Source organism: Eubalaena glacialis, chromosome X (assembly GCF_028564815.1).
Source record: "Eubalaena glacialis isolate mEubGla1 chromosome X, mEubGla1.1.hap2.+ XY, whole genome shotgun sequence".
NCBI classification, from domain to species: Eukaryota; Metazoa; Chordata; class Mammalia; order Artiodactyla; family Balaenidae; genus Eubalaena; species Eubalaena glacialis.
Window position 1 is genome coordinate 68,803,564 of NC_083736.1, and position 25,557 is coordinate 68,829,120.

Sequence of the window (25,557 nt, forward strand, 5' to 3'; positions counted from 1 at the left end):
GGTAATTCTCACAATATTTCAAACTCTCCACCAGCAAAAAGATTATGACTCACTGAAGGCTCAGATGATGGTTAGGATTTTTGAGCAATAAAGTATTTTTTTAATTAAGGCATATACGTTTTTTACACATAATGCTATTGCACATTTAACAGACTACTGTATAGTGTAAATATAACTTTTATATGCATTGAGAAGCCAAAAAATTCATGTGACTAGCTTTGTGATACTTGCTTTATTGTGGTGGTCTGGAACCAAACCTGCAATATCTTCAAGGTATGCCTGTAGAATGGTAGTTGCCAGAGGTAGGAAAAGCGGGGGAATAGGGAGTTAGTTTGTAGTTAGTGGGTACAGAGTATCAGTTGGGGAAGATGAAAAAGTTCTGGAGATGGATGGTGGTAATCACTGCATGACAATGTGAATATACTTAATGCAACAGAACTGTACACTTCAATATGGTCACAGTGGTAAATTTTATGTTACATATATTTAACTACAATAAAAAGAACCAAATTAAAAAAAACAGAATGTATAGGATGCAGTGAAAACAGTGCTCAGAAAGTTACAGCACTAAATACCCACATTAAAAATAAACAAAGATCTCAAATAAATAACCTAACTTTACATCTTAAGTAACTATAAAAAGAAGAGTAAACTAAACCTAAAGATACCAGAAAGAAGGAAATAATAACAATTCGAGTGGAGATAAATGAAATTGAGAAGAAAAGAACAATAGCGGCAATCAACAAAACCAAAAGTTGGTTCTCTGAAAACACCAACAAACTTGACAAACTTTCAGTTAGAATGACAAAGAAAGAGAGACACAAATAACTAAAATCAGAAATGAAAGGAGAAACATTACTACAGGCCTTACAGAAATAACAAGGATAAACAATTGTATGGCAATAAATTAGATGACCTAGATAATATGGACAAATTCTTATTATAATAAAAATTACCAAACGTAAGTTATTTCACGAAAACATAGAAAATCTGAACAGACCCACAACAAATAAAGACATTGAATCAGTAATACAAAACTTCCAAACAAAGTCCTAGACCATATGGCTTCACTGGTGATTTCTACCAAGCATTTTGAAAAGAAATAATTTAAATCCTTCTCAAAATCTTCCCCAAAAATTGAAAGGGAAGGAACACTTCCTATCTCATTCTATAAGGCTAGCATTACTCAGATACCAAAGATAAAGACATTAGAAGAAAACTAAATACCAAAATCCCTTATGAATATAGATGTAAATACTCTCGACAAAATACTAGCAAACTGAATCAAGAAGTATGTTAAAAGGATTATATACCATGATCAGGTGGGATTTACCCCCAGGAAAGCCACAGCGGTTCAACATCAGAAAATCAATTAATATAATACACAACAGTGTAACAGTAAAGGGGAAAAAAAACCACTTGATCATCTCAATTGATACAGAAAAAGCACTTGACAAACCCAACACCTTTTTGTGATAAAAACCCTCAGAGAACTAGGAATAGAAGGAAACTTCTTCAACATGATAAACCACGTAAAAACCACAGCTAACATAATACTCAGTGGTGAAAAACTGAATGTGTTCCCCTTAAGACACTGACAACAGCTTTTAACTACTGCTACTCAATACGGTACTGGAACTTCTAACCAGAGCAATTAGGAAAGAAAAAGAAGGTGGTTTGGGGAGGAGGGAAGTTAGAGGACACATACTTACTGATTTCAATGCCACCTGCAAAGCTACAATAATTGAAAGTGCAGTACTGACATAAGGATAGACATAGAGACTAGTGGAATAGAATTCATAGTCCAGAAATAAACCCATACAGTGATGGCAACTGAGTTTTGACAAGGGTGCCAAGTCCATTCCATGGGGGAAAAAAGTCTGTTCAACAAATGATACAGTAACAACTGGGTATCCATATTCAAAAGAATGATCCTGGACCCCTACCTCAAATCATATACAAAAAGAAGAGCTAAAACCGTAAAACTCTTAGAAGAAAACATAGAGGGAAATCCTCATTACCTCAGATTTGGCAATAGATATACTAGTGGCCAACAAACACATGAGTTTCTCAATCTCATTAGTCATTAAGGAAAAGCAAATCAAAACCACAATATGGTACCACTTCACATTCACTAGGATGGCTATATTAAAAATGCCCCCCCCCAAAAAAAACCAGAAAATAAGACATGTTAGAAGGGCTATGAAGGAATTGGAACCTTCATACACTGCTAGTAGGAATACTAAACACTGCTGTGGAAAACAGTCTTGCACATCCTAAAAAAGTTAAACACAGAATTACCATATGATCCTGTAATTCCACTCCTAGATATATAATCAAAAGAATTGAAAACAGGACCACCTCAATATATAGAGCAAATACTAACAGAACTAAAAGGAGAAATAAAACAGTAATACAACAAAAGTTGGGGACTTTAATACCTACTCCTGATAACAGGTACATCATCCAGACAGAGAATCAATAGCAGATGTGAACAACACTATAGGCCCAATGAACCTAAAAGACATAACTAGAACACTCCATCTAACAGCAGCAGAATAGACATTCTTCTCAAGTGCACAGAGAACATTTTCTAGGATAGATCATATGTTAGGCCACAAAATTAGTCTTAGCAGATTTAAGAAGACTGAAATCATACCAAGTATCTTCTCACACCACAATGGTATGAAACCAGCAATCAATAACAAGAGGACAACTGGAAAATTCACAAATACATGGAAATTAAACAAAATATTCCTGAACAACCAATGGATCAAAAGAAAAAAATTAAAAGGGAAATTAAAAAATACCTTGAGACAAAAGTGAAAACACAACATACTAGAACTTATGGGCTGCAGCAAAAGTAGTTCTAAGAACTTATGGGCTGCAGCAAAAGTAGTTCTTAGAGGGAAATTTATAGTAATACACATTGAGGAAAAAGAAACACTTGAAATAAACAACCTGACTTTACACCTCAAGGAACTAAAAAAATAAAAACAAAGCCCAAAGTTAGCAGAAGGAAGGAAATAATACAGATTAGAGGAAAAATAGAGAGCAAGAGAACAGGAAAGATTAACAAAACTAAAAGTTAGTTCTTTGAAAAGACAAAACAAAAGTGACAAACCTTTAGCTAGACTAGCCAAGAAAAAGAGAGACCCCAAATAAATAAAATCAGAAATGAAAGAAGAGACAGTACAACTGATATCACAGAAATACAAAAGATCATAGGAGACTAACAAATTGGACAACCTAGAATAATGGATAAATTCCTAGAAACATAAGATCTACCAAGACTGATCAGGAAGAAACAAAAATTACACTATGGTGACTATAGATAATAATACTGTATTTTACAGTATTAACTTGAACAACAAGGGTTTGAATTGTTAGGGTCCACTTATATGAGAATTTTTTTCAACAGTAAATACTACAGTACTATACAATCTGCAGTTGGTTGAATCCACAGATGCCAAACTGTGGATATGGAGGAACTGCCTACAAAGAAGTCCAACTATAAGTTATATGCAGATTTTGAACTGTGCAGAGAGTTGGCACCCCCAGCCCCCACATTGTTCAAGGGTCAAGTGTACATTTGAAGGTTGCTTAGAGAGTAATTTTGAAAGTTCTCATCACAAGAGAAAAACACTGTAACTATGTGAGGTGATGGATGTTAACTAATTGTGATAATCATTTCACAATATACACATATATCAAATAATTATGTTGTACACCTTAAATTAATACGTTATATGTCAATCATATCTCAATAAAACTGGAAAAAAGAAGAAAATTGAAAACAGGTACTCAAACAAGTATATTACATGTACATGCTTGTTTCTAACAGCAAGATTCACAATAGCCAATAGGTAGAAACAGCCCAAAGGTCTTCAACAGATGAATGGATTAAAAATTGTGGTATATACATGTATATACAAAGAAATAATATCCAACCATTAAAGGGATGAAGTACTGATACATTCTACAGTGTAGATGAACCTCGGAAAGATTAGGCTAAGTGAAAGAAGCCAGACACAAAAGGTCACGTGTTGTATTATCCCATTCATATGAAATATTTAGAACAGATAAATCCACAGAGACAGGATGCAAACTGATGGGGGCTGGGGGAAGGTAGGAATGGGGAGAAACTGCTTAACAGATAAGGAGTTTCACTTTGGAGCAATGGAAATGCTTTGGAATGATGGCTGCACTTCACTGTGAATATATTAAATGCCACTGAATTGTTGACTTTAAAACTATTATTTTCATATTATACAAATTTCACCTAGTAATTTTTAATAAGTAATCTATTACAGAACTATACCAAGGGCATTTAATCAGAAGTAACAAATGAAAAGTTGGATGCACATTTCTGAAAATACAGTTTATCAAATAAAATAATAATCACAATTAAATGGCCTCGCTGGTCTTATGTGAAATTAGCATTCCTAGATGAAAGCTTATTAAATTTTCTTAGCAAAGCCAGTAAATACATTTATTTGTGGATACTGGCAGTCCCCAGAACTTAGAACTGATTATGTTTTAAAAATGTACAGGGGGCTTCCCTGGTGGCGCAGTGGTTGAGAATCTGCCTGCCAATGCAGGGGACACGGGTTCGAGCCCTGGTCTGGGAAGATCCCACATGCCGCGGAGCTACTAGGCCCATGAGCCACAACTACTGAGCCTGCGCATCTGGAGCCTGTGCCCAGCAACAAGAGAGGCCACAACAGTGAAAGGCCCGCGCACCGCGATGAAGAGTGGCCCCCGCTTGCCGCAACTAGAGAAAGCCCTCGCACAGAAATGAAGACCCAACACAGCCAAAAATAAATAAATAAATTTATAAAAAAAAACAGTACAGTCATCTAGCATCTAGATCTTCATGTCTACATACCATTTTCCAATAAAAGGCACAGGGTTCCTTGTAGAAAGGGATGATTTCAAGGCCAGGTCAGGGAAAATATAAGACTAACCTGGAACACTGTGTGGTGCCAGAAAGCAAGGAAGTATTGAAAAAGGATGGGGGCATGTCCAAAGGACACAAGAGCCAATCTAAAGGAGCTTCCAGTGGCCCAGAGCTAGAACAACTAGAACAAGTAAATAAAAATTGAGAGTATTAGATGATAGTCCATAGAATATAGTTTATTAACATCTATGAGTTCAGCCTGATATAAATAAATAACTAAAAATATAAATGAGGGAGAAGGCAACAGCTCTTCTTTACAGAAGTCCCATTAACAAATGCAGAATGAGGGAAACAAAAAAACATATTTAGGCAAACACCACAGTAATAACTGTTGTAGATATGCTAATATTAACTGGTGAAAGTTTGAGGAGAAACATGATATTTGCATACTCTCAAAGAATCTCCCTCAAGGTGTTTTTTAATTACAAAGGAGAAAATAGTATTTTTCACTGGAGAAACCCAGTAGATACCACCTTAACCATTCAATGGAGGTTAACACCACCAGTAATAAGACATATCAACATTATGTACTCCCTGATATGATGCACTGAAAAGGACACAGCTTAATGTTTTACTGCTTAAGACACTGTAATATGGCTTCTACCACCATATCACCACTCTTTTATCAGGAACACTAAATGAGCAACTAATTGCTAAATTCAATAACATCTTGCGTATTCATCTTACATACCCTCTCTGTCGCATAATACTATTAACCGTTCCTTCCTTTCTAAAACCCTCTCCTCTCTTGGCTTCTAGGATATCTATCTATCCCTATTCCTTGAACCTCTCTGGCCATTGCATATTCTCCTTCTTGGACTATTCTTTCATTTAAATTTTGGCAGTCTCAGGAGTGTCTTCCTTAGCCCTCTATTTTTTTCTCATTCTAAATAGTCTCCAGAAGGTATCCATGGCCACTATAAAAAAAAAAATTACTTCCACGATGATTCTCAAACTTTACCTCAAGTCCAGATCTCTTTCTCGAGTACCTACCCCATACATACAACTGTTCATTAGACATTTTCATCATAATGTCTCATAGATAGCTTAAACTCCACATACCCCAAGCTGAACTCACCATTTTCTCCAACTTCTCCAACTCCTCAAATTTGTTCCTCCCCATCTTAGTTAATAGCATCACTATCCACCCAGCTGCCTAAGCCAGACACCCAGGAACTACACTCTTTATTTTTTCTTTACCCTCTATCAAGCCACTCAGTAACTCCTATCAACTTTACCTCCTAAATATCTCTATAATCAGTGTCATAGCCTTAGTTGAGATTGTCATCCCTTCTTACCAATATTACCATTAAACTCTCTGATGTTCCATCCAAACCAAATGTCTCCCTACCTCCAGTCTTGTCCACTTTCAATCCACCCTCCAAACTACAGCTTTTCCAAAGAACACATGTTATTTAATATATTCTGCCCTAAAATGCCCTTTTCTCATTCATCCACCAGACCAGTATCTACCTACACATCCTTCAATACTCATCTATAAATTCTTTGTTTGGAAAGTTTTCCATGACCTCTCTAGACTGAGGGTGGTTCCCCTCAAAAACCCTGTACACATATCTACTAAAGCACTTACCACACCTTATTTTTAATAGTTGGTTACCTGTTTTCTCCTCTAAATCATGATTTCCTGGAGGGCAAAGGCTATGCCTTGTTCATGGTTGTAGCCCCAGTACCTAGTACAATGTCTGCCAAATGGCAGGTAACTGATAAATGTTTGTTAAAAGACTGGCTGAAGATGGTGGCATGTTCTTTTTGTAAATGTAAAGCTGTGACAGGCAGTGGTAAACGCTAAAAAGACTAGTATGATTTTGACACTTTTGTATCTATGATAATATTCTAAGCTAGTAATATATAAGAATTCATTTAAAAGATAATTTTACAATAGGTTTATTTAAATAGATTTCCTCTAGCTATTCATCAAAGCAATAGATTGTAGTTGCACAAACGATCCTAAATAAGAAGTAAAATTCATCAGAGTTGTGAAAAGTAGAGCTAGCAAGATGAAGGGGAAAGAGATGAGTGAAAGGACCTGGGTTGTAGCGCCAGTTCTGTCACTGATTAGCTAGGATGTAACTGGACTGCTTGAGAAGTATTCAAAACAGAAACAACGATAGTAGCCTAACCACATGAGCTCTGTCGGCAAACCCCACAAAATCCATTACCAAAAATGGTGTTTTACTACAGAACCATACACCAAAATTGCAATGGCAAAAGTTAAAGCACTTTACAATTCACAAACTGCTTTCATATCTGTCATTCTCTTGATCCTCCCCAGAATAGTGGAAGATAGGTCTTATTCAAATGTCCATTTTATAACCTAAAAACACCGAGATTAAGATAAAGTAGCTAAAACAAAGTAATACTCTCCTGCTTCAAAACCTTTCAAAATCTTTTCATGATATTAGACTGCTTGGTGACAAATTCTGACAACACTTCCTCATGACAGGAAGTGCAGGCCTTTATCACTTCTCTTCTATATTACTTCAATATCCTCCTAACTGATGTCCCTATCTCCAATCCCTGTCTATTTCCAATCTATCCTTCAAACTGCAGGCAGAATCATATTGCTAAAACAAATTTGATAATATTATCCCTACTTAAAAATTATATTCTAGGCCAGCCATGTCCAGTAGAACTTTCTGTGATTATGAAAATGTTCTGTATCTGTGTGGTCAAATACAATAGCCACTTAGACACATGTGGCTATTGAGCACTTAAAATATGTCTAGTGTGACTAAGCTACTAAGTTTCAAATCTTATTTAATTTTAATTGAAATTTAAATAGCCACATGTGGCTAATGTCTACTGTATTGGAAAGTATAGCTCTAAGCAATAGGAAGCCTTTATTTATTTATTTTTTCTGATCCTGGTGAAAACCAATGAATAAATAAATAGGTTATACTTACTTATTAGACAAAAAGCTTTAGAGCATAACTGCCTTTTGTTCTTTTCTCCTTTTCAATGTTTTCTAATCTTTCAGTAGCTGGTATGTACTGTTTTGGTAAATTTTTTGTAAATACAAGAACTTGATTTTGAAAAAAGAAACATGAGTATAGATCTTTATTAGGCAGCATCAAATATGTAGAATACCTATGTTACATAGAAACTGAAGAAACCACTGAAATAAAGAGGAGATACTGGGACTCAATCTTCAAAAGATCCCCCAATTCCCCAGTAAAATGATAACCAAAACTGGCTAAACCTAAAAGTTGCAGAATACTTCCAGGAAAGCTTCTTAAACATGTTAAAGACTGTTTTATGTTACAAAAAATAATCATTAAGTCATATGCAAGAATGCTAAAATGCATTACTAGTAGACAAAACAAACCAGAGTTCAATAAATGAACATATTAATACAACCTATTCAAAAAAATCAGACCACCAACTGAAAAGCTTAAATATGAAATTTTTATCATTATAAAAACAAGTATATCAAACAATGCCAAACTAGAATGAACAAGTGAACGTTCCTTTTTACTGTCCTCTGGCCTCCCAACCCATCCCCTCTCCAGAGGCGTGTTTGCAGTATATGCTTCCAGTTTTCTATGTATTTACATACACACACACTGTCATGGACTGAATTGTGTCTCCTCCAAATTCATGTTGAAGTCCTAACCCCCAGTGTCTCAAATGTGACTGTATATGGAGATAGGGCCTTTAAAGATGTTTATTAAGGTTAAGTGAGGTCATTAGGGTGGGACCTATCTAATATGACTGGTATACTTATAAGAAGAGATTAAGGAAATGGGCAAGATGGCGGAAGAGTAAGACGCAGAGATCACCTTCCTTCCCACAGATACAGTAGAAATACATCTACACGTGGAACTACTCCTACAGAACACCCACTGAACGCTGGCAGAAGACGTCAGACCTCCCAAAAGGCAAGAAAATCCCCACGTACTTGGGTAGGGCAAAAGAAAAAAGAAATAACAGAGACAAAAGAATAGGGACGGGACCTGCACCAGTGGGAGGGAGCTGTGAAAGAGGAAAGGTTTCCACACACTAGGAAGCCCCTTCGCGGGCAGAGACTGCGGGTGGCAGAAGGGGGAAGCTTCGGAGCCACGGGGGAGAGCGCAGCCACAGGGGTGCGGAGGGCAAAGCGGAGAGATTCCCACACAGAGGATCGGCGCCGAGCAGCGCTCACCAGCCTGAGAGGCTTGTCTGCTCACCCGCCAGGGCGGGCGGGGGCTGGGAGCTGAGGCTCAGGCTTCGGTGCTAGCCGGGAGGGAGTCCGGGAAAAAGTCTGCAGCTACCGAAGAGGCAAGAGACTTTTTCTTGCCTCTTTGTTTGGCGGCGCGCAAGGAGAGGGGATTCAGAGCGCCGCCTAAACGAGCTCCAGAGACGGGCGCGAGCCGCGGCTATCAGCGCGGATCCCACAGCAACAGGAGCGCAGAGGGGAAAACGGAGAGATTCCCGCACAGAGGCTCGGCGCCGAGCAGCACTCACCAGCCCGAGAGGCTTGTCTGCTCACCCGCCGGGGCGGGTGGGTGCTGGGAGCTGAGGCTCGGGCTTCGGTCAGATCGCAGGGAGAGGACTGGGGTTGGCGGCGTGAACACAGCCTGAAGGGGCTAGCGCACCACAACTAGCCGGGAGGGAGCCCGAGAAAAAGTTTGCAGCTGCCGAAGAGGCAAGAGACTTTTTCTGGCCTCTTTGTTTCGCGGCGCGCAAGGAGAGGGGATTCAGAGCGCCACTTAAACGAGCTCCAGAGACGGGCGCGAGCCGCGGTTATCAGCGCAGACCCCAGAGACGGGCATGAGACGCTAAGGCTGCTGCCGCCGCCACCAAAAAGCCTGTGTGCGAGCACAGGTCACTCTCCACACCGCCCCTCCCGGGAGCCAGTGCAGCCCGCCACCGCCAGGCTCCCGTAATCCGGGGACAACTTCCCCGGGAGAGCGCACGGCGCGCCTCAGGCTGCTGCAACGTCACGCCGGCTTCTGTCGCCGCAGGCTCGCCCCGCCTCCTCCGTACCGCTCCCTCCCCCCGGCCTGACTGAGCCAGAGCCCCCGAATCAGCTGCTCCTTTAACCCCGTTCTGTCTGGGCGGGGAACAGACGCCCTCAGGCGACGTACATGCAGAGGCGGGTCCAAATCCAAAGCTGAACCCCGGGAGCTGTACGAACAAAGAAGAGAAAGGGAAATCTCTCCCAGCAGCCTCAGAAGCAGCGGATTAAAGCTCCACAAACAACTTGATGTGCCTGCATCTGTTGAACACCTGAATAGACAACGAATCATCCCAAATTTAGGAGATGGACTTTGGGAGCAGGATATATTAATTTTTCCCCTTTTCCTTTTTTTGTGAGTGTATATGTGTATGCTTCTGGGTGAGATTTTGTCTGTATAGCTTTGCTCTCACCGTTAGTCCTAGGGTTAGGTCCATCCGTTTTTTTTTTTTTTTTTTACTTAAAAAATTTATTTTCCCTAATAAATGTTTTCTTAATAATTTTTTCCTTATTTTCTATTTTTAAAAAATTGAAAAAAATTTTTTAATAAGTTTTTTCATATTTTTTATTTTAAAATTAAAAAAAATTTTTTCTTAATAAATGTTTTCTTAATAATTTTTTTCTTATTTTTTATTATAAAAAATTAATAAATCTATTTTTAAAAATTAAAAAAAATTTTCTCTTAATAAATTTATTCTTAATAATTTTTTATTTTTTATTATAATAGCTTTATTTTATTTTATTTTATCCTCTTTCTTTCTTTCTATTTTTTCTCCCTTTTATTCTGAGCCGTGTGGATGAAAGGCTCTTGGTGCTCCAGCCAGGCATCAGGGCTGTGCCTCTGAGGTGGGAGAGCCAACTTCAGGACACTGGTCCACAAGAGACCTCCCAGCTCCACGTAATACCAAACGGCGAAAATCTCTCAGAGATCTCGATCTCAACATCAAGACCCAGCTTCACTCAACGACCAGCAAGCTACAGTGCTGGACACCCTATACCAAACAACTAGCAAGACAGGAACACAGCCCCATCCATTAACAGAGAGGCTGCCTAAACTCATAATAAGGCCACAGACACCCCAAAACACACCACCAGACGTGGACGAGCCCACCAGAAAGACAAGATCCAGCCTCATCCACCAGAACACAGGCACTAGTCCCCTCCACCAGGAAGCCTACACAACCCACTGAACCAACCTTAGCCACTGGGGACAGATACTAAAAACAATGGGAACTACGAACCTGCAGCCTGTGAAAAGGAGACACCAAACACAGTAAGATAAGCAAAATGAGAAGACAAAAAAACACACAGCAGGTGAAAGAGCAGGGTCAAAACACACCAGACCTAACAAATGAAGAGGAAATACGTAGTCTACCTGAAAAAGAATTCAGAATAATGATAGTAAAGATGATCCAAAATCTTGGAAATAGAATAGACAAAATGCAAGAAACATTTAACAAGGACGTAGAAGAACTAAAGAGGAACCAAGCAACAATGAAAAACACAATAAATGAAATTAAAAATACTCTAGACGGGATCAATAGCAGAATAACTGAGGCAGAAGAACGGACAAGTGACCTGGAAGATAAAATAGTGGAAATAACTACTGCAGACCAGAATAAAGAAAAAAGAATGAAAAGAACTGAGGACAGTCTCAGAGACCTCTGGGACAACATTAAACGCACCAACATTCGAATCATAGGGGTCCCAGAAGAAGAAGAGAAAAAGAGAGGGACTGAGAAAATATTTGAAGAGATTATAGTTGAAAACTTCCCTAATATGGGAAAGGAAATAGTTAATCAAGTCCTGGAAGCACAGAGAGTCCCATACAGGATAAATCCAAGGAGAAACACACCAAGACACATATTAATCAAACTATCAAAAATTAAATATAAAGAAAACATATTAAAAGCAGCAAGGGAAAAACAACAAATAACACACAAGGGAATCCCCATAAGGTTAACAGCTGATCTTTCAGCAGAAACTCTGCAAGCCAAAAGGGAGTGGCAGGATATACTTAAAGTGATGAAGGAGAAAAACCTACAACCAAGGTTACTCTACCCAGCAAGGATCTCATTCAGATTTGATGGAGAAATTAAAACCTTTACAGACAAGCAAAAGCTGAGAGAGTTCAGCACCACCAAACCAGCTTTACAACAAATGCTAAAGGAACTTCTCTAGGCAAGAAACACAAGAGAAGGAAAACACCTACAATAACAAACCCAAAACATTTAAGAAAATGGGAATAGGAACATACATATCGATAATTACCTTAAATGTAAATGGATTAAATCCTCCCACCAAAAGACACAGACTGGCTGAATGGATACAAAAACAAGACCCATATATATGTTGTCTACAAGAGACCCACTTCAGACCTAGAGACACATACAGACTGAAAGTGAGGGGATGGAAAAAGATATTCCATGCAAATGGAAATCAAAAGAAAGCTGGAGTAGCAATTCTCATATCAGACAAAATAGACTTTAAAATAAAGACTATTACAAGAGACAAAGAAGGACACTACATAATGATCAAGGGATCGATCCAAGAGGAAGGTATAACAATTGTAAATATTTATGCACCCAACATAGGAGCAACTCAATACAAAAGGCAAATACTAACAGCCATAAAAGGGGAAATCGACAGTAACACAATCATAGTAGGGGACTTTAACAACCACTTTCACCAATGGACAGATCATCCAAAATGAAAATAAATAAGGAAACACAAGCTTTAAATGATACATTAAACAAGATGGACTTAATTGATATTTATAGGACATTCCACCCAAAAACAACAGAATACACATTTTTCTCAAGTGCTCATGGAACATTCTCCAGGACAGATCATATCTTGCGTCACAAATCAAGCCTTGGTAAATTAAAAAAAATTGAAATCGTATCAAGTATCTTTTCCGACCACAACGCTATGAGACTAGATATCAATTACAGGAAAAGATCTGTAAGAAATACAAACACATGGAGGCTACACAATACACTACTTAATAACGAAGTGATCACTGAAGAAATCAAAGGGGAAATCAAAAAATACCTAGAAACAAATGACAATGGAGACACAACGATCCAAAACCTATGGGATGCAGCAAAAGCAGTTCTAAGAGGGAAGTTTATAGCAATACAAGCCTACATCAAGAAACAGGAAACATCTCGAATAAACAACCTAACCTTGCACCTAAAGCAACTAGAGAAAGAAGAACAAAAAAACCCCAAAGCTAGCAGAAGGAGAGAAATCATAAAGATCAGATCAGAAATAAATGAAAAAGAAATGAAGGAAACAATAGCAAAAATCAATGAAACTAAAAGCTGGTTCTTTGAGAAGATAAACAAAATTGATAAACCATTAGCCAGACTCATCAAGAGAAAAAAGGAGAAGACTCAAATTAATAGAATTAGAAATGAAAAAGGAGAAGTAACCACTGACACTGCAGAAATACAAACGATCATAAGAGATTACTACAAGCAACTCTATGCTAATAAAATGGACAACCTGGAAGAAATGGACAGATTCTTAGAAATGCACAACCTGCCGAGACTGAACCAGGAAGAAATAGAAAATATGAACAGACCAATCACAAGCACTGAAATTGAAACTGTGATTAAAAATCTTCCAACACACAAAAGCCCAGGACCAGATGGCTTCACAGGCGAATTCTATCAAACATTTAGAGAAGAGCTAACACCTATCCTTCTCAAACTCTTCCAAAATATTGCAGAGGGAGGAACACTCCCCAACTCATTCTACGAGGCCACCATCACCCTGATACCAAAACCAGGCAAAGATGTCACAAAGAAAGAAAACTACAGGCCAATATCACTGATGAACATAGATGCAAAAATCCTCAACAAAATACTAGCAAACAGAATCCAACAGCACATTAAAAGGATCATACACCATGATCAAGTGGGGTTTATTCCAGGAATGCAAGGATTCTTCAATATACGCAAATCAATCAACGTGATACATCATATTAACAAATTGAAGGAGAAAAACCATATGATCATCTCAATAGATGCAGAGAAAGCTTTCGACAAAATTCAACACCCATTTATGATAAAAGTCCTGCAGAAAGTAGGCATAGAGGGAACTTTCCTCAACATAATAAAGGCCGTATATGACAAACCCACAGCCAACATTGTCCTCAATGGTGAAAAACTGAAACCATTTCCACTAAGATCAGGAACAAGACAAGGTTGCCCACTCTCACCACTATTATTCAACATAGTTTTGGAAGTGTTAGCCACAGCAATCAGAGACGAAAAAGAAATAAAAGGAATCCAAATCGGAAAAGAAGAAGTAAAGCTGTCACTGTTTGCAGATGACATGATACTATACATAGAGAATCCAAAAGATGCTACCAGAAAACTACTAGAGCTAATCAATGAATTTGGTAAAGTAGCAGGATACAAAATTAATGCACAGAAATCTCTTGCATTCCTGTATACTAATGATGAAAAATCTGAAAGTGAAATTAAGAAAACACTCCCGTTTACCATTGCAACAAAAAGAATAAAATACCTAGGAATAAACCTACCTAAGGAGACAAAAGACCTGTATGCAGAAAATTATAGGACACTGATGAAAGAAATTAAAGATGATACAAATAGATGGAGAGATATACCATGTTCTTGGATTGGAAGAATAAACATTGTGAAAATGACTCTGCTACCCAAAGCAATCTACAGATTCAATGCAATCCCTATCAAACTACCACTGGCATTTTTCACAGAACTAGAACAAAAAATTTCACAATTTGTATGGAAACACAAAAGACCCCGAATAGCCAAAGCAATCTTGAGAACGAAAAATGGAGCTGGAGGAATCAGGCTCCCTGACTTCAGACTATATTACAAAGCTACAGTAATCAAGACAGTTTGGTACTGGCACAAAAACAGAAATATAGATCAATGGAACAGGATAGAAAGCCCAGAGATAAGCCCACGCACATATGGTCACCTTATCTTTGATAAAGGAGGCAAGCATATACAGTGGAGAAAAGACAGCCTCTTCAATAAGTGGTGCTGGGAAAATTGGACAGGTACATGTAAAAGTATGAAATTAGAACACTCCCTAACACCATACACAAAAATAAACTCAAAATGGATTAAAGACCTAAGTGTAAGGCCAGACACTATCAAACTCTTAGAGGAAAACATAGGCAGAACACTGTATGACATAAGTCACAGCAAGATCCTTTTTGACCCAGGTCCTAGAGAAATGGAAATAAAAACACAAATAAACAAATGGGACCTAATGAAACTTAAAAGCTTTTGCACAGCAAAGGAAACCATAAACAAGACCAAAAGACAACCCTCAGAATGGGAGAAAATATTTGCAAATGAAGCAACGGACAAAGGATTAATCTCCAAGATTTACAAGCAGCTCATGCAGCTCAATAACAAAAAAACAAACAACCCAATCCAAAAATGGGCAGAAGACCTAAATAGACATTTCTCCAAAGAAGAGATACAGATTGCCAACAGACACATGAAAGAATGCTCAACATCATTAATCATTAGAGAAATGCAAATCAAAACTACAATGAGGTATCATCTCACACCGGTCAGAATGGCCATCATCAAAAAATCTAGAAACAATAAATGCTGGAGAGGGTGTGGAGAAAAGGGAACACTCTTGCACTGTTGGTGGGAATGTAAATTGATACAGCCACTATGGAGAACAGTATGGAGGTTCCTTAAAAAACTAAAAATAGAACTACCATATGACCCAGCAATCCCACTACTGGGCATATACCCTGAGAAAACCATAATTCAGAAAGAGTCATGTACCAAAATATTCATTGCAGCTCTGTTTACAATAGCCAGGACATGGAAGCAACCTAGGTGTCCATCATCGGATGAATGGATAAAGAAGATGTGGCACATATATACAATGGAATATTACTCAGCCATAAAAAGAAATGAAATGGAGGTGTTTGTAATGAGGTGGATGGAGTTAGAGTCTGTCATACAGAGTGAAGTAAGTCAGAAAGAGAAAAACAAATACAGTATGCTAACACATATATATGGAATCTAAGGGAAAAAAAAAAAAAGAGGTCATGAAGAACCTAGTGGCAAGATGGGAATAAAGACACAGACCTACTAGAGAATGGACTTGAGGATATGGGGAGGGGGAGGGGTGAGATGTGACAGGGTGAGAGAGTGTCATGGACATATATACACTACCAAATGTAAAATAGATAACTAGTGGGAAGCAGCCGCATAGCACAGGGAGATCAGCTCGGTGCTTTGTGACCACCTAGAGGGGTGGGATAGGGAGGGTGGGAGGGAGGGAGATGCAAGAGGGAAGAGATATGGCAACATATGTATATGTGTAACTGATTCACTTTGTTGTAAAGCAGAAGCTAGCACACCATTGTAAAGCAATTATACTTCAATAAAGATGTTTAAAAAAAAAAAAAAAAAAAGAGTCGAGGACTCGTTAAACATAGATAAAAAGGCACTATGGAACAAGTATATGATGCCTCAGTTTCTACCATATAAATATTGATGAAATAAATCCAAAATTCTATCATTCAAAATTCATTAAGTCCTTTTAATATTAATTAGAGTAGTAGAGAGGCAATTGTATAATAATCATTACAATTTAGGTCTTATCATATGAAATCCTCCCATTTTAAGGAAAAACTATTTTTCTTAATAAATTCAAATTAATAATAATAAACTCAAAATGGATTAAAGACCAAAATGTAAGACCAGATACTATAAAACTCTTAGAGGAAAACATAGGCAGAACACTTTCTGACATAAATCGCAGCAAGATCTTTTGTGATCCACCTCCGAGAGTAATGAAAATAAAAACAAAAATAAACAAACGGGACCTAATTAAACACAAAAGCTTTTGCACAGCAAAGGAAACCATAAACAAGACGAAAAGACAACCCAGAAAATGGGAGAAAATATTTGCCAACAATGTGAATGACAAGGGATTAATCTCCAAAATATACAAACAGCTCATACAGCTCAATATCAAAAAACCTAACAACCCAATCAAAAAATGGGCAGAAGATCTAAATAGACATTTCTCCAAAGAAGACATACAGATGGCCAAGAGGCACATGAAAAGATGCTCAACATCACTAATTATTAGAGAAATGTAAATCAAAACTACACAGCATCACCTCACACCAGTCAGAATGGCCATCATCAAAAAATCTGCAAACAATAAATGCTGGAGAGGGTGTAGAGAAATGGAAACCCTCCTACACTGTTGGTGGGAATGTAAGTTGGTATAGCCACTATGGAGAACAGTATGGAGGTTCCTTAAAAAACTAAAAATAGAATTACCATATGATCCAGCAATCCCACTCCTGGGAATATATCCAGAGAAAACCGTAATTCAAAAGGATACATGCACCCCAATGTTCATTGTGGCACTATTTACAATAGCCAGGACATGGAAGCAACCTAAATGTCCATCAATGGAGGAATGGATAAAGAGGATGTGGTACATATACACAATGGAATATTACTCAGCCAAAGAAAAGAACAAAATAATGCCATTTGCAGCAACATGGATGGACCTAGAGATTGTCATACTGAGTGAAGTTAAGTCAGACATTGAAAGACAAATATCATATGATATTGCTTATATGTGGAATCTAAAAAAATGGTACAAATGAACCTATTTACAAAACAGAAATAGACCCACAGACATAGAAAACAAACTTATGGTTACCAAAGGGGAAAGGGGGGGAAAGGGTCAATTAGGAGGTTGGGATTAACAATACACATTGCTATATATAAAATAGATAACTAATAAGAACCTACTGTATAGCACAGGGAACTCTACTCAATACTCTGTAATGACCTATATGGGAATAGAATCTAAAAAAGAGTGGATATATGTATATGTATATGTATAACTGACTCACTTTGCTGTACAGCAGAAACTAACATAACATTGTAAATCAACTATACTCCAATAAAAATTAATTTAAAAAAATGAAGAAAATATATGATCAGTGTCAGGATCAAGAGTCAAGGACTTGTTAAACATAGATAAAAAAGGCACTATGGATTAAGTATATGATGCCTCAGTTTCTACCGTATCAATATTAATGAAACAAATCCAAACTTCTATCATTCAAAATTCATAAGTCCTTTCAATATTAATTAGTGTAGTAGAAAGGCAACTTTATAATAATCATTACAATTTATGTCTTATATGAAATCTTCCCATTTTAAGAAAAAACTGTTTTAGGTGTTTCCGTCTATGAATAGTGGTCTAGTAATTATTCGATAAGTATCTTTAGAATTCAACAAACATTCACTGTGTGATTAGGGTCTGTCACAGTCTTAATTACCCTTATATAAATATCTAACACACAGAAGGCAATAAACAAATGAATGGCCTTAATGGCTGTCATTTATCTATACTAGAACTTAGTCTCCTCATCTGCAAAATTAGAAGGGCTGGATATGATCTTTTCTTTTTTTAAAAAAAAATACTTTGTGGAGTACTTTATTTTTTTTAAATTTATTATTTTTTTTTTTTTATTTTTGGCTGCTTTGGGTCTTTGTTGCTGCGCGTGGGCTTTCTCTAGTTGCGGCGAGCGGGGCCTACTCTTCGTTGCAGTGCGCGAGCTTCTCACTGCGGTGGCTTCTCTTGTTGCGGAGCATGGGCTCTAGGCGGGCGGGCTTCAGTAGTTGTGGCTCACGGGCTCTAGAGTGCAGGCTCAGTAGTTGTGGCGCACGGGCTTAGTTGCTCCGTGGCATGTGGGGTCTTCCCGGACCAGGGATGGAATCCGTGTCCCGGCATTGGCAGGTGGATTCTTAACCACTGTGCCACCAGGGAAGTCCCTGATCTTTTCTAAAGTAGTAGTGTTCAATAGAAATTTCTGCAATGATGGAAATGTTCCACATCTATATGGCTATTCAGCCCTTAAAATGTGACTAATGCAACTGAGGAATTAAATTTTTAATTTAATGTAAATTTAAACAGTCACAGGAAGCTAGTGACTACCACATTGTACAGCATAGTTCTAGGGCAAAATCCTGTGTGAAAAACACATTTCACAATGCATTCCAGTAACCACATACACATGGTAATGTATATATATGTATTCGTAAAACAATACTTCCCTTAATACATATAAAGCCTTGATTATTTCTTTCCTATTCTACTAAATTTCATCTAAAACAAAGTGCTGATCCAACCCACTAACGTGATTTCATAACACTGCACTAAGGCTCCTTTCAGCTCTAAAATATGCTATAAATACTAATGATTGTCCTAAAAGTATGCATTCAATATTTATTTTGTAATCTTAACCACAAGTGACTAATTAATCTGAAATTTTGCCTCAGGTTGTACCAGGTTCTACTTTAAAAGCCTTATAATCATTCCTTCATCTCCCTGTTAAATCAACATTTTTAAAACAGAGGCAAGAGTTGCATGTCTTTAAGAAGTAGAAAACAAAGGTAACATCTTTTCCTTGTTTTTCATACTTCAGAAATGGTAACCAAAGAAATGGCAGGATATATAGGAGAGAGTGAAGGAAATTGTGGGGATAGTGTTCATGTAAAGAGAGAAAGCTAACTTTTTACTGTCATCACCTCCTCTGAATCTCCTAATGACGTCTCCTTCCCCCTCATTCTTCGAGCCTGAAAGTTCTACAAATTTTATCTTTTTTTTAATTAATTTTTACTGGAGTATAGTTGCTTTACAATGTTGTTTTAGTTTCTACTGTACAGCAGTAGAAAAGTGAATCAGCTATACATATACATACATCCCCTCTTTTTTGGATTTCTTTCAAATTTTATTTTAACTTCATCTGGCTTATTAGAGGACTAGAGAACAAGACTGGTTCCCAAGAGATCACATGTTACAAATTTCAACTACAAAGTGCTTTTAAAAAACCTTTATAAAAGGATCTGGATTTGCTTCTCTACCCTAATCTGCCATCTCCTATCATGAAATCCTCACTAGTCTAAACTATAAGCAGTTCTACAAAAGTTTCATGCTCTCTCTTACCTGTGGGCCTTTGTACATGCTATTCCCTCTTTAGCTAACTTCTAATTTTTCAGGTCTTGGTTTAGATATCAGTTACTCAAGGCAATTTTCTCCACCTTAAGATTAGTCTTGATGCCTTTCATGTATATTCTTCCAGTACTTTGTACCTTCCCCATCATTGCACTACTGTATTAATTGCCTGTTTACTTATCTATTTCCCCTACTAGATTTTAAACCCTTTAAGGACAGGGTGTATATTTTGTACTGTTTACTGATGTAAAGATGTTCAATAATTACTGAATGAACATATCGATATAATTCCTTCAGCATTCCACATGTCTAGTGTCATACTCCCTGGTTGGAATGTTCTCCCCAGTTCTATTGCCAGCATGAGATCCTCTCTATAATCTAGTTCTTAATTATCACTATTTCCTCTGGATGCCTACAGCCCTTATTATTCATACTATTCATTTGATATTTAATCTACTACGTTGTTTTTTAGTTATTCTTGTAATGCATAGATCCGATCTCATTAACTAAATTGTCCAGCTTGAAGATATTACTGTGTTTCTCTTGGTACTCCATTACCTAGCATAGCACTATGTACATAGCAGACATTAAACATCTGTTGACAAAGAATCAAAATTTGAGAGGTTGTTTCTCATATGAAGCTGACAACACTTTAGCGATACAGATGAACAAGGGGTGCCAATTAAGCTTTCTGTCAATTATAGGCAATAAAAAGATATACTGAAGTATGAATACAAATAACAATAAAACACTATTCTTAAGTGAGAGATAATAATGAACACAAATATTAAGATGCACTGTAGCCATAGCTACATTCATTAAAGATAAGTAGCCTTATGGCTTCCAAAGTGACCTGTGTACACAAAAGAATACTGTTTTTCAGATCAAAGGATAATCGTATTTACATATGAATTTAGGGCGGTCTATGTTTTGGAGACATAGATAATTACGGTTTGGGCCTATCAAGGAGCCCTGTCAGCAAGGAAGCTAACTGGTGCTAACTCAATTTGCCGCTTGTTAACAGGCAGCTTGTTATCTTCCAATGCCCTCCAAATTGCTACTTCCGACTGAGTAAAATCTTAACCATTGGCAAACTGGTCCCAAATTCCATTACTAACTTTGGAAAGTAGCCCAGTTCTCCTTGCATTTAGAAAAGTAAGCAGTATGGGAATGGTGTCTACCCTGCCTCTTAAACTAAGAGAAAAAACTGTAAATCCTGCGAGAGTCACCAGCGCTCCAGGTGCCCTCTGCCCGGAACCTTCCGTCCCGTTCCCATTTACTGAACCCCAAAGATTTTCTTCACTCCTTCCTCAAATTTCCAACCCTAACTTCCTTCACTTACTGCTGCTCCAAGTTAGCCCTGACAACCTTTCTTTTTTGTACTGGCTCTGACCTGAAGACACAAGGGCAACCTTTTCCCTATAGGTCCCCTTGTCCTTCACGCTACACTTCCAAGTGAACGGCATCTCACCTGGGAGATTCCAGCAGTTCCCGAGCCGCCGAGCTGACGTGACCTCCATTGCGGACCTGGGCTCCAGATAGAGACTAGGGGCCGGATCGGTATCACGACGTGCCAACGCTTTTCGAAAGCAGCCGCCGCAGCTGCCCAGCGCCAGGAAGGTATCGCGAGCAGCGCCATCTTGAGCGAGGGAAGAGGAACCGAGAGCAGAGGATTGTGGGACGCTGGCGGTCCGAACTCGCTACCTTAATCCTCCTCACCCCCCTCCCTCCCTGGAGGAGAGCGGAAACAGCTTCTCTCTGAAGATTCGGATGCTTTAGCGCAACCGCTTTTTTTCTTCTAGGGCCGGTCTTTGTTTTTTTTACACAGCAGGGAATAACGGAGTAACATTGTCTTTCTCTCTTTTCCTAGATTTGTCAGGTAAAACACAGGATGCGCAGTTAAATTTGAATTTCAGATAAACAATGAATCATTTCTTAGTATAATTATGTCCCAAATATTGCATTTGCTAAATCTGGCAACCCTATCTTGTCAGTCATTTCACTCTTCTCCTGCCGCCTCCAACTCAGTGCCAAAATCCACTCTCTCCATTTTCCCTGTGAATATTCTTATCACTCTCCTGTGTACTAACGCTTAGGGCAGATTAAACTACAGATATTGATTTCCCCGGGAAGGAAGCTTCAACTGTGAGATTCACTGCCTGTGAGAGTCACTTGCTGTGTTGTAAGTGCTTGCATTTGGCTGATTGTTCTTTTTCGCACAAACTTTGGAGCAGTTTTCCTTTGGTCTTTTGCTCTTGGAAGAGTTTTAAACACCCACACACACACACACCCTTTACTCTGCTAATTTGCCTCTCTACCTCTTCCCTTTGGTTTCTGCAGCATCTAATTATTGCAAAACAGCTAGATTCGCTGAAGGACGGTAAAATGAAAATGTATGCAGAGAAGTCCATGTTTAAAGACAGGTTTATATTCTTTTGTCACCACTATCATCCAACAAAATAATGTTGAAATATGTTTACAGTTATCTAGGAAACTACATTTCCAAGTGTAAATGTAACCTGAAGCCCTGGCGACAGTAATGCGTTTGCAATTTCTATTCATTGCTGCGTTCTCAAACTTTAACACAAGACAGGCAAATAATTATTAACTCCTTATGTAGAGGCACCATGGACTAATGATAAGTCTGATGAAGACAAAGGATATGCATGGCCCATGCAGTTAGCTTTACTTTGTTTCAGGATTCATATTACACCCCAGGTTTCCAGGGTAAGAGGATGCTTGAAAGGAATTATTTACAGAAGAATAAAGTTTCCAGTTGAAGGGAATTCCATGTGAAGGAAATGGCATTTTTAACAGCAAGAAGTCGAAAGAAAACATTTCCAGGTTCAGGAGTCTAGGGAGTGTATGGCAGAGAAGAGATGAGCCTGGGTGAGCAGAGGCCTGATGGTGAAGGGGCTTGTATTTCATTTTAAGAAGTTAATGCTTGATTCTGTACCTAGTGAATGGCTTTAATCAGGAAAGTAACATGATCAGATCTGTATGTTCATTAAACCACTCTGGCTTAAGTAGTAAGGTTGGACTGGAGGGAGTTCAGATTGGAGTCATGAATTTAATGCCATAGTCGTCATAAAATAAAGGCCTGAACCTGGCAGTAGCAATCGAAGTAGATCAATTCCAGAGATATTATGGAGATAGGATTGACAGAACTTAGTGATTGATTGGATGCTTCTGGCTTATTATTGTCTAGTTGACAAATCAATAATGGCCTCTTTCATTAATGCCTACCTATATCATCATCAGTAAATATTTACTCAGCATCTATTCTGTGTTATCAACACTTTACACTAGAGAAACCCTAGACTCTACCAATGATTTCTATTAGGGCTGAGTACTGCCACTGAATCTTTCTACCCAGGTAAAGTATTGTCCAGTAATGCTCTAATTTTTTTTTAATGTAGGAACCTGGGAGTTCCCTGGCGGTCCAGTGGTTAGGGCTCCGTGCTTCCACTTCAGGGGGCACGGGTTCAATTCCTGGTCGGGGAATTAAGATCCCAAATGCTGCGCAGTGCAGACAAAAAAAATTTTTTTTAATGTAGGAACCTATACAATATATATTTTGTGAGAGACTATCAGATATAATGCGACAAAATAATATCTTAAATTTTTATACTTTTGGAAACACTCACACACATTATCTTGCTGGATCTTAATCACAGCGTTTTGGGTGTGTTCCTTGTTCCTAGTAGATAAAGAAGACCAAGGCCATGTGGTGACAGAGTCAGAACTAGAACCATGGTGTTCTGGCTGCTATTCCGCTGTTCTTTATACTAAAGGTGTTACCCGCACTCAAATACAAGATTTAATTGAAAGTCTCTACCGGCCATATAGAATTATAAGATTTTAAATCAGGCAACATCTCAGAATTCTGAAACATCTGGCCCTACAGATGATTTCTCAGGAGTTTTGAGAAGTTTCATTAGAATCACCTACAGGCATTATTGGCATGGAACAACAGTTGTGAGGTCTTTGACAGGAATCAAAGCATTTTTACCAAAGTCGTCTCATTGTAAGTCAACTCCTCTGATTAAGAAATGTGAATAACGTTGGAATAACAAAGTAGTTACTCTATGATGAGCCAAAATGAGTCAAACATGAGCCAAATAAGCCAAAGAAAATTTCCAGTGCACCCAGAAATAGAACATGAAGCATAATGAGAGTTGTGTACTGGGGGAGAACTGAAGCAACAGGCCAAATTGGCCTGCAGCAACTTGACACATAAGTGTTGGAAATAAGTTAGAGAGACAGAGGAGCACACATAAAAGCCGCTATAAATAGCTGTTGCAGACACAGATCACATGACAGCACTTTGTTTATGCAGTAATTATATCTATACTTGCCCAAGGGTACTTACCTATTAAGCAGCAGAGCCAGAACTCAAACCTAAGCCCTGACCCTAAAGTCTGTGCTGTCAACCTAAACTGTAATGCCTCCTCATGTATTTCTCAACAAGGCCCATAGAGTTTAAGGAGCATACCAAAGCTGTTTTCACTCCCTAATACTGTGGGCAATCCTGTGTGTTGTAAAGCAGCAACCAAGCTTTTCTTGGCAAAGAATAATCTTGTGGAAATTTTCCTGTGACTGTGGGACTCCATGCAGATGGCACAATAAGAATCATTCTCTTTCTGAGAACTATGCATACCATTGCTCAGAAAGTAATCAAGTGGATCCCTTAGAAATGTTGCTAGATATACCATGATTTCAAGCTCCTTGAAAATCTAATTAACTTGCTGTTTCATAGCTCCATGGTTTTACTCTGATGTGAAGGAGCCAGTGAACTGTGAAAACATGTCTTCTTATCTGTGTGCCATGTAGGTCCATGATGAAGCTGTATGCAGCATGATGTTTTTAATCTTTCAGAGCTCACTTCAGTTTTCACCTTAAACTGTCCCTTAAAAGAGAGTGGTGATTTCAACAAGATGATCCAAAGGCCAGCAGAGTGGAGTGAGAAAATGAGAATAGAAAAATCAGAGAGGGTTATCTGGGAAATTATTTTAATGAGGCAGGTTACAAAGGGGTTAATAGGCTTGAGTATGACATCAATCTTTAGGCTGAGCCTGATGAAGATTCTTTTCAGACTATTGATGTAACATCTTTAAGATTCCTCTGGCTATAAAAACCCATGATTATGTGATTTCTTGCTAAGCAGAAAATCATTACTTTCCTTATTTTGAGTGAGGCTTTCTAGCAAAATCGGATTTTTAAAAAGATCTATTATTATCTAGGCAACTGCAATAATTATGACACAGTATTAATAATCATGGAGAGGGAAGTGAACACAGGTACATGGAGGCAGTACTGGATGGTATGATAAAAAAAAGGGTCTATATGACATTGTATTCACTTCCTGTTGTTACATAACAAATTAGCACAAACTTGGCAGCTTAAAACAACATACATTTACTATTTCACAATTTCTGTGGGTCAGGAATCTTGCTACAAATCAGCTGCATCTTCTGGTCAGAGCGTTACCAAGATAAAATCAAGGTGTCAGTCAGGTCTGCAATCTCACCTGAGGTGTGGGATACCGCTTCCCAGCTCCCTGGTTGTTGGCAAAACTCAATTCCTTGTAGTTGTCGGACTGAATTCATTGTTT

General features: G+C 38.2%; 1 protein-coding gene across 1 annotated transcript in view; it reads right to left on the reverse strand.

Annotated features, from left to right (window-relative positions):
- ABCB7 (ATP binding cassette subfamily B member 7) overlaps window positions 1-21,598 on the reverse strand; it is a 126,478-nt gene extending 104,880 nt beyond the window's left edge. Inside the window, exon 1 of the mRNA XM_061179235.1 lies at window positions 21,415-21,598. Within this exon, the coding sequence (XP_061035218.1) occupies window positions 21,415-21,582 (168 nt within the window). The 5' untranslated portion in view covers window positions 21,583-21,598. The remainder of the gene's footprint in view (window positions 1-21,414) is intronic.
- Between the last annotated feature and the right edge of the window lie 3,959 nt (window positions 21,599-25,557).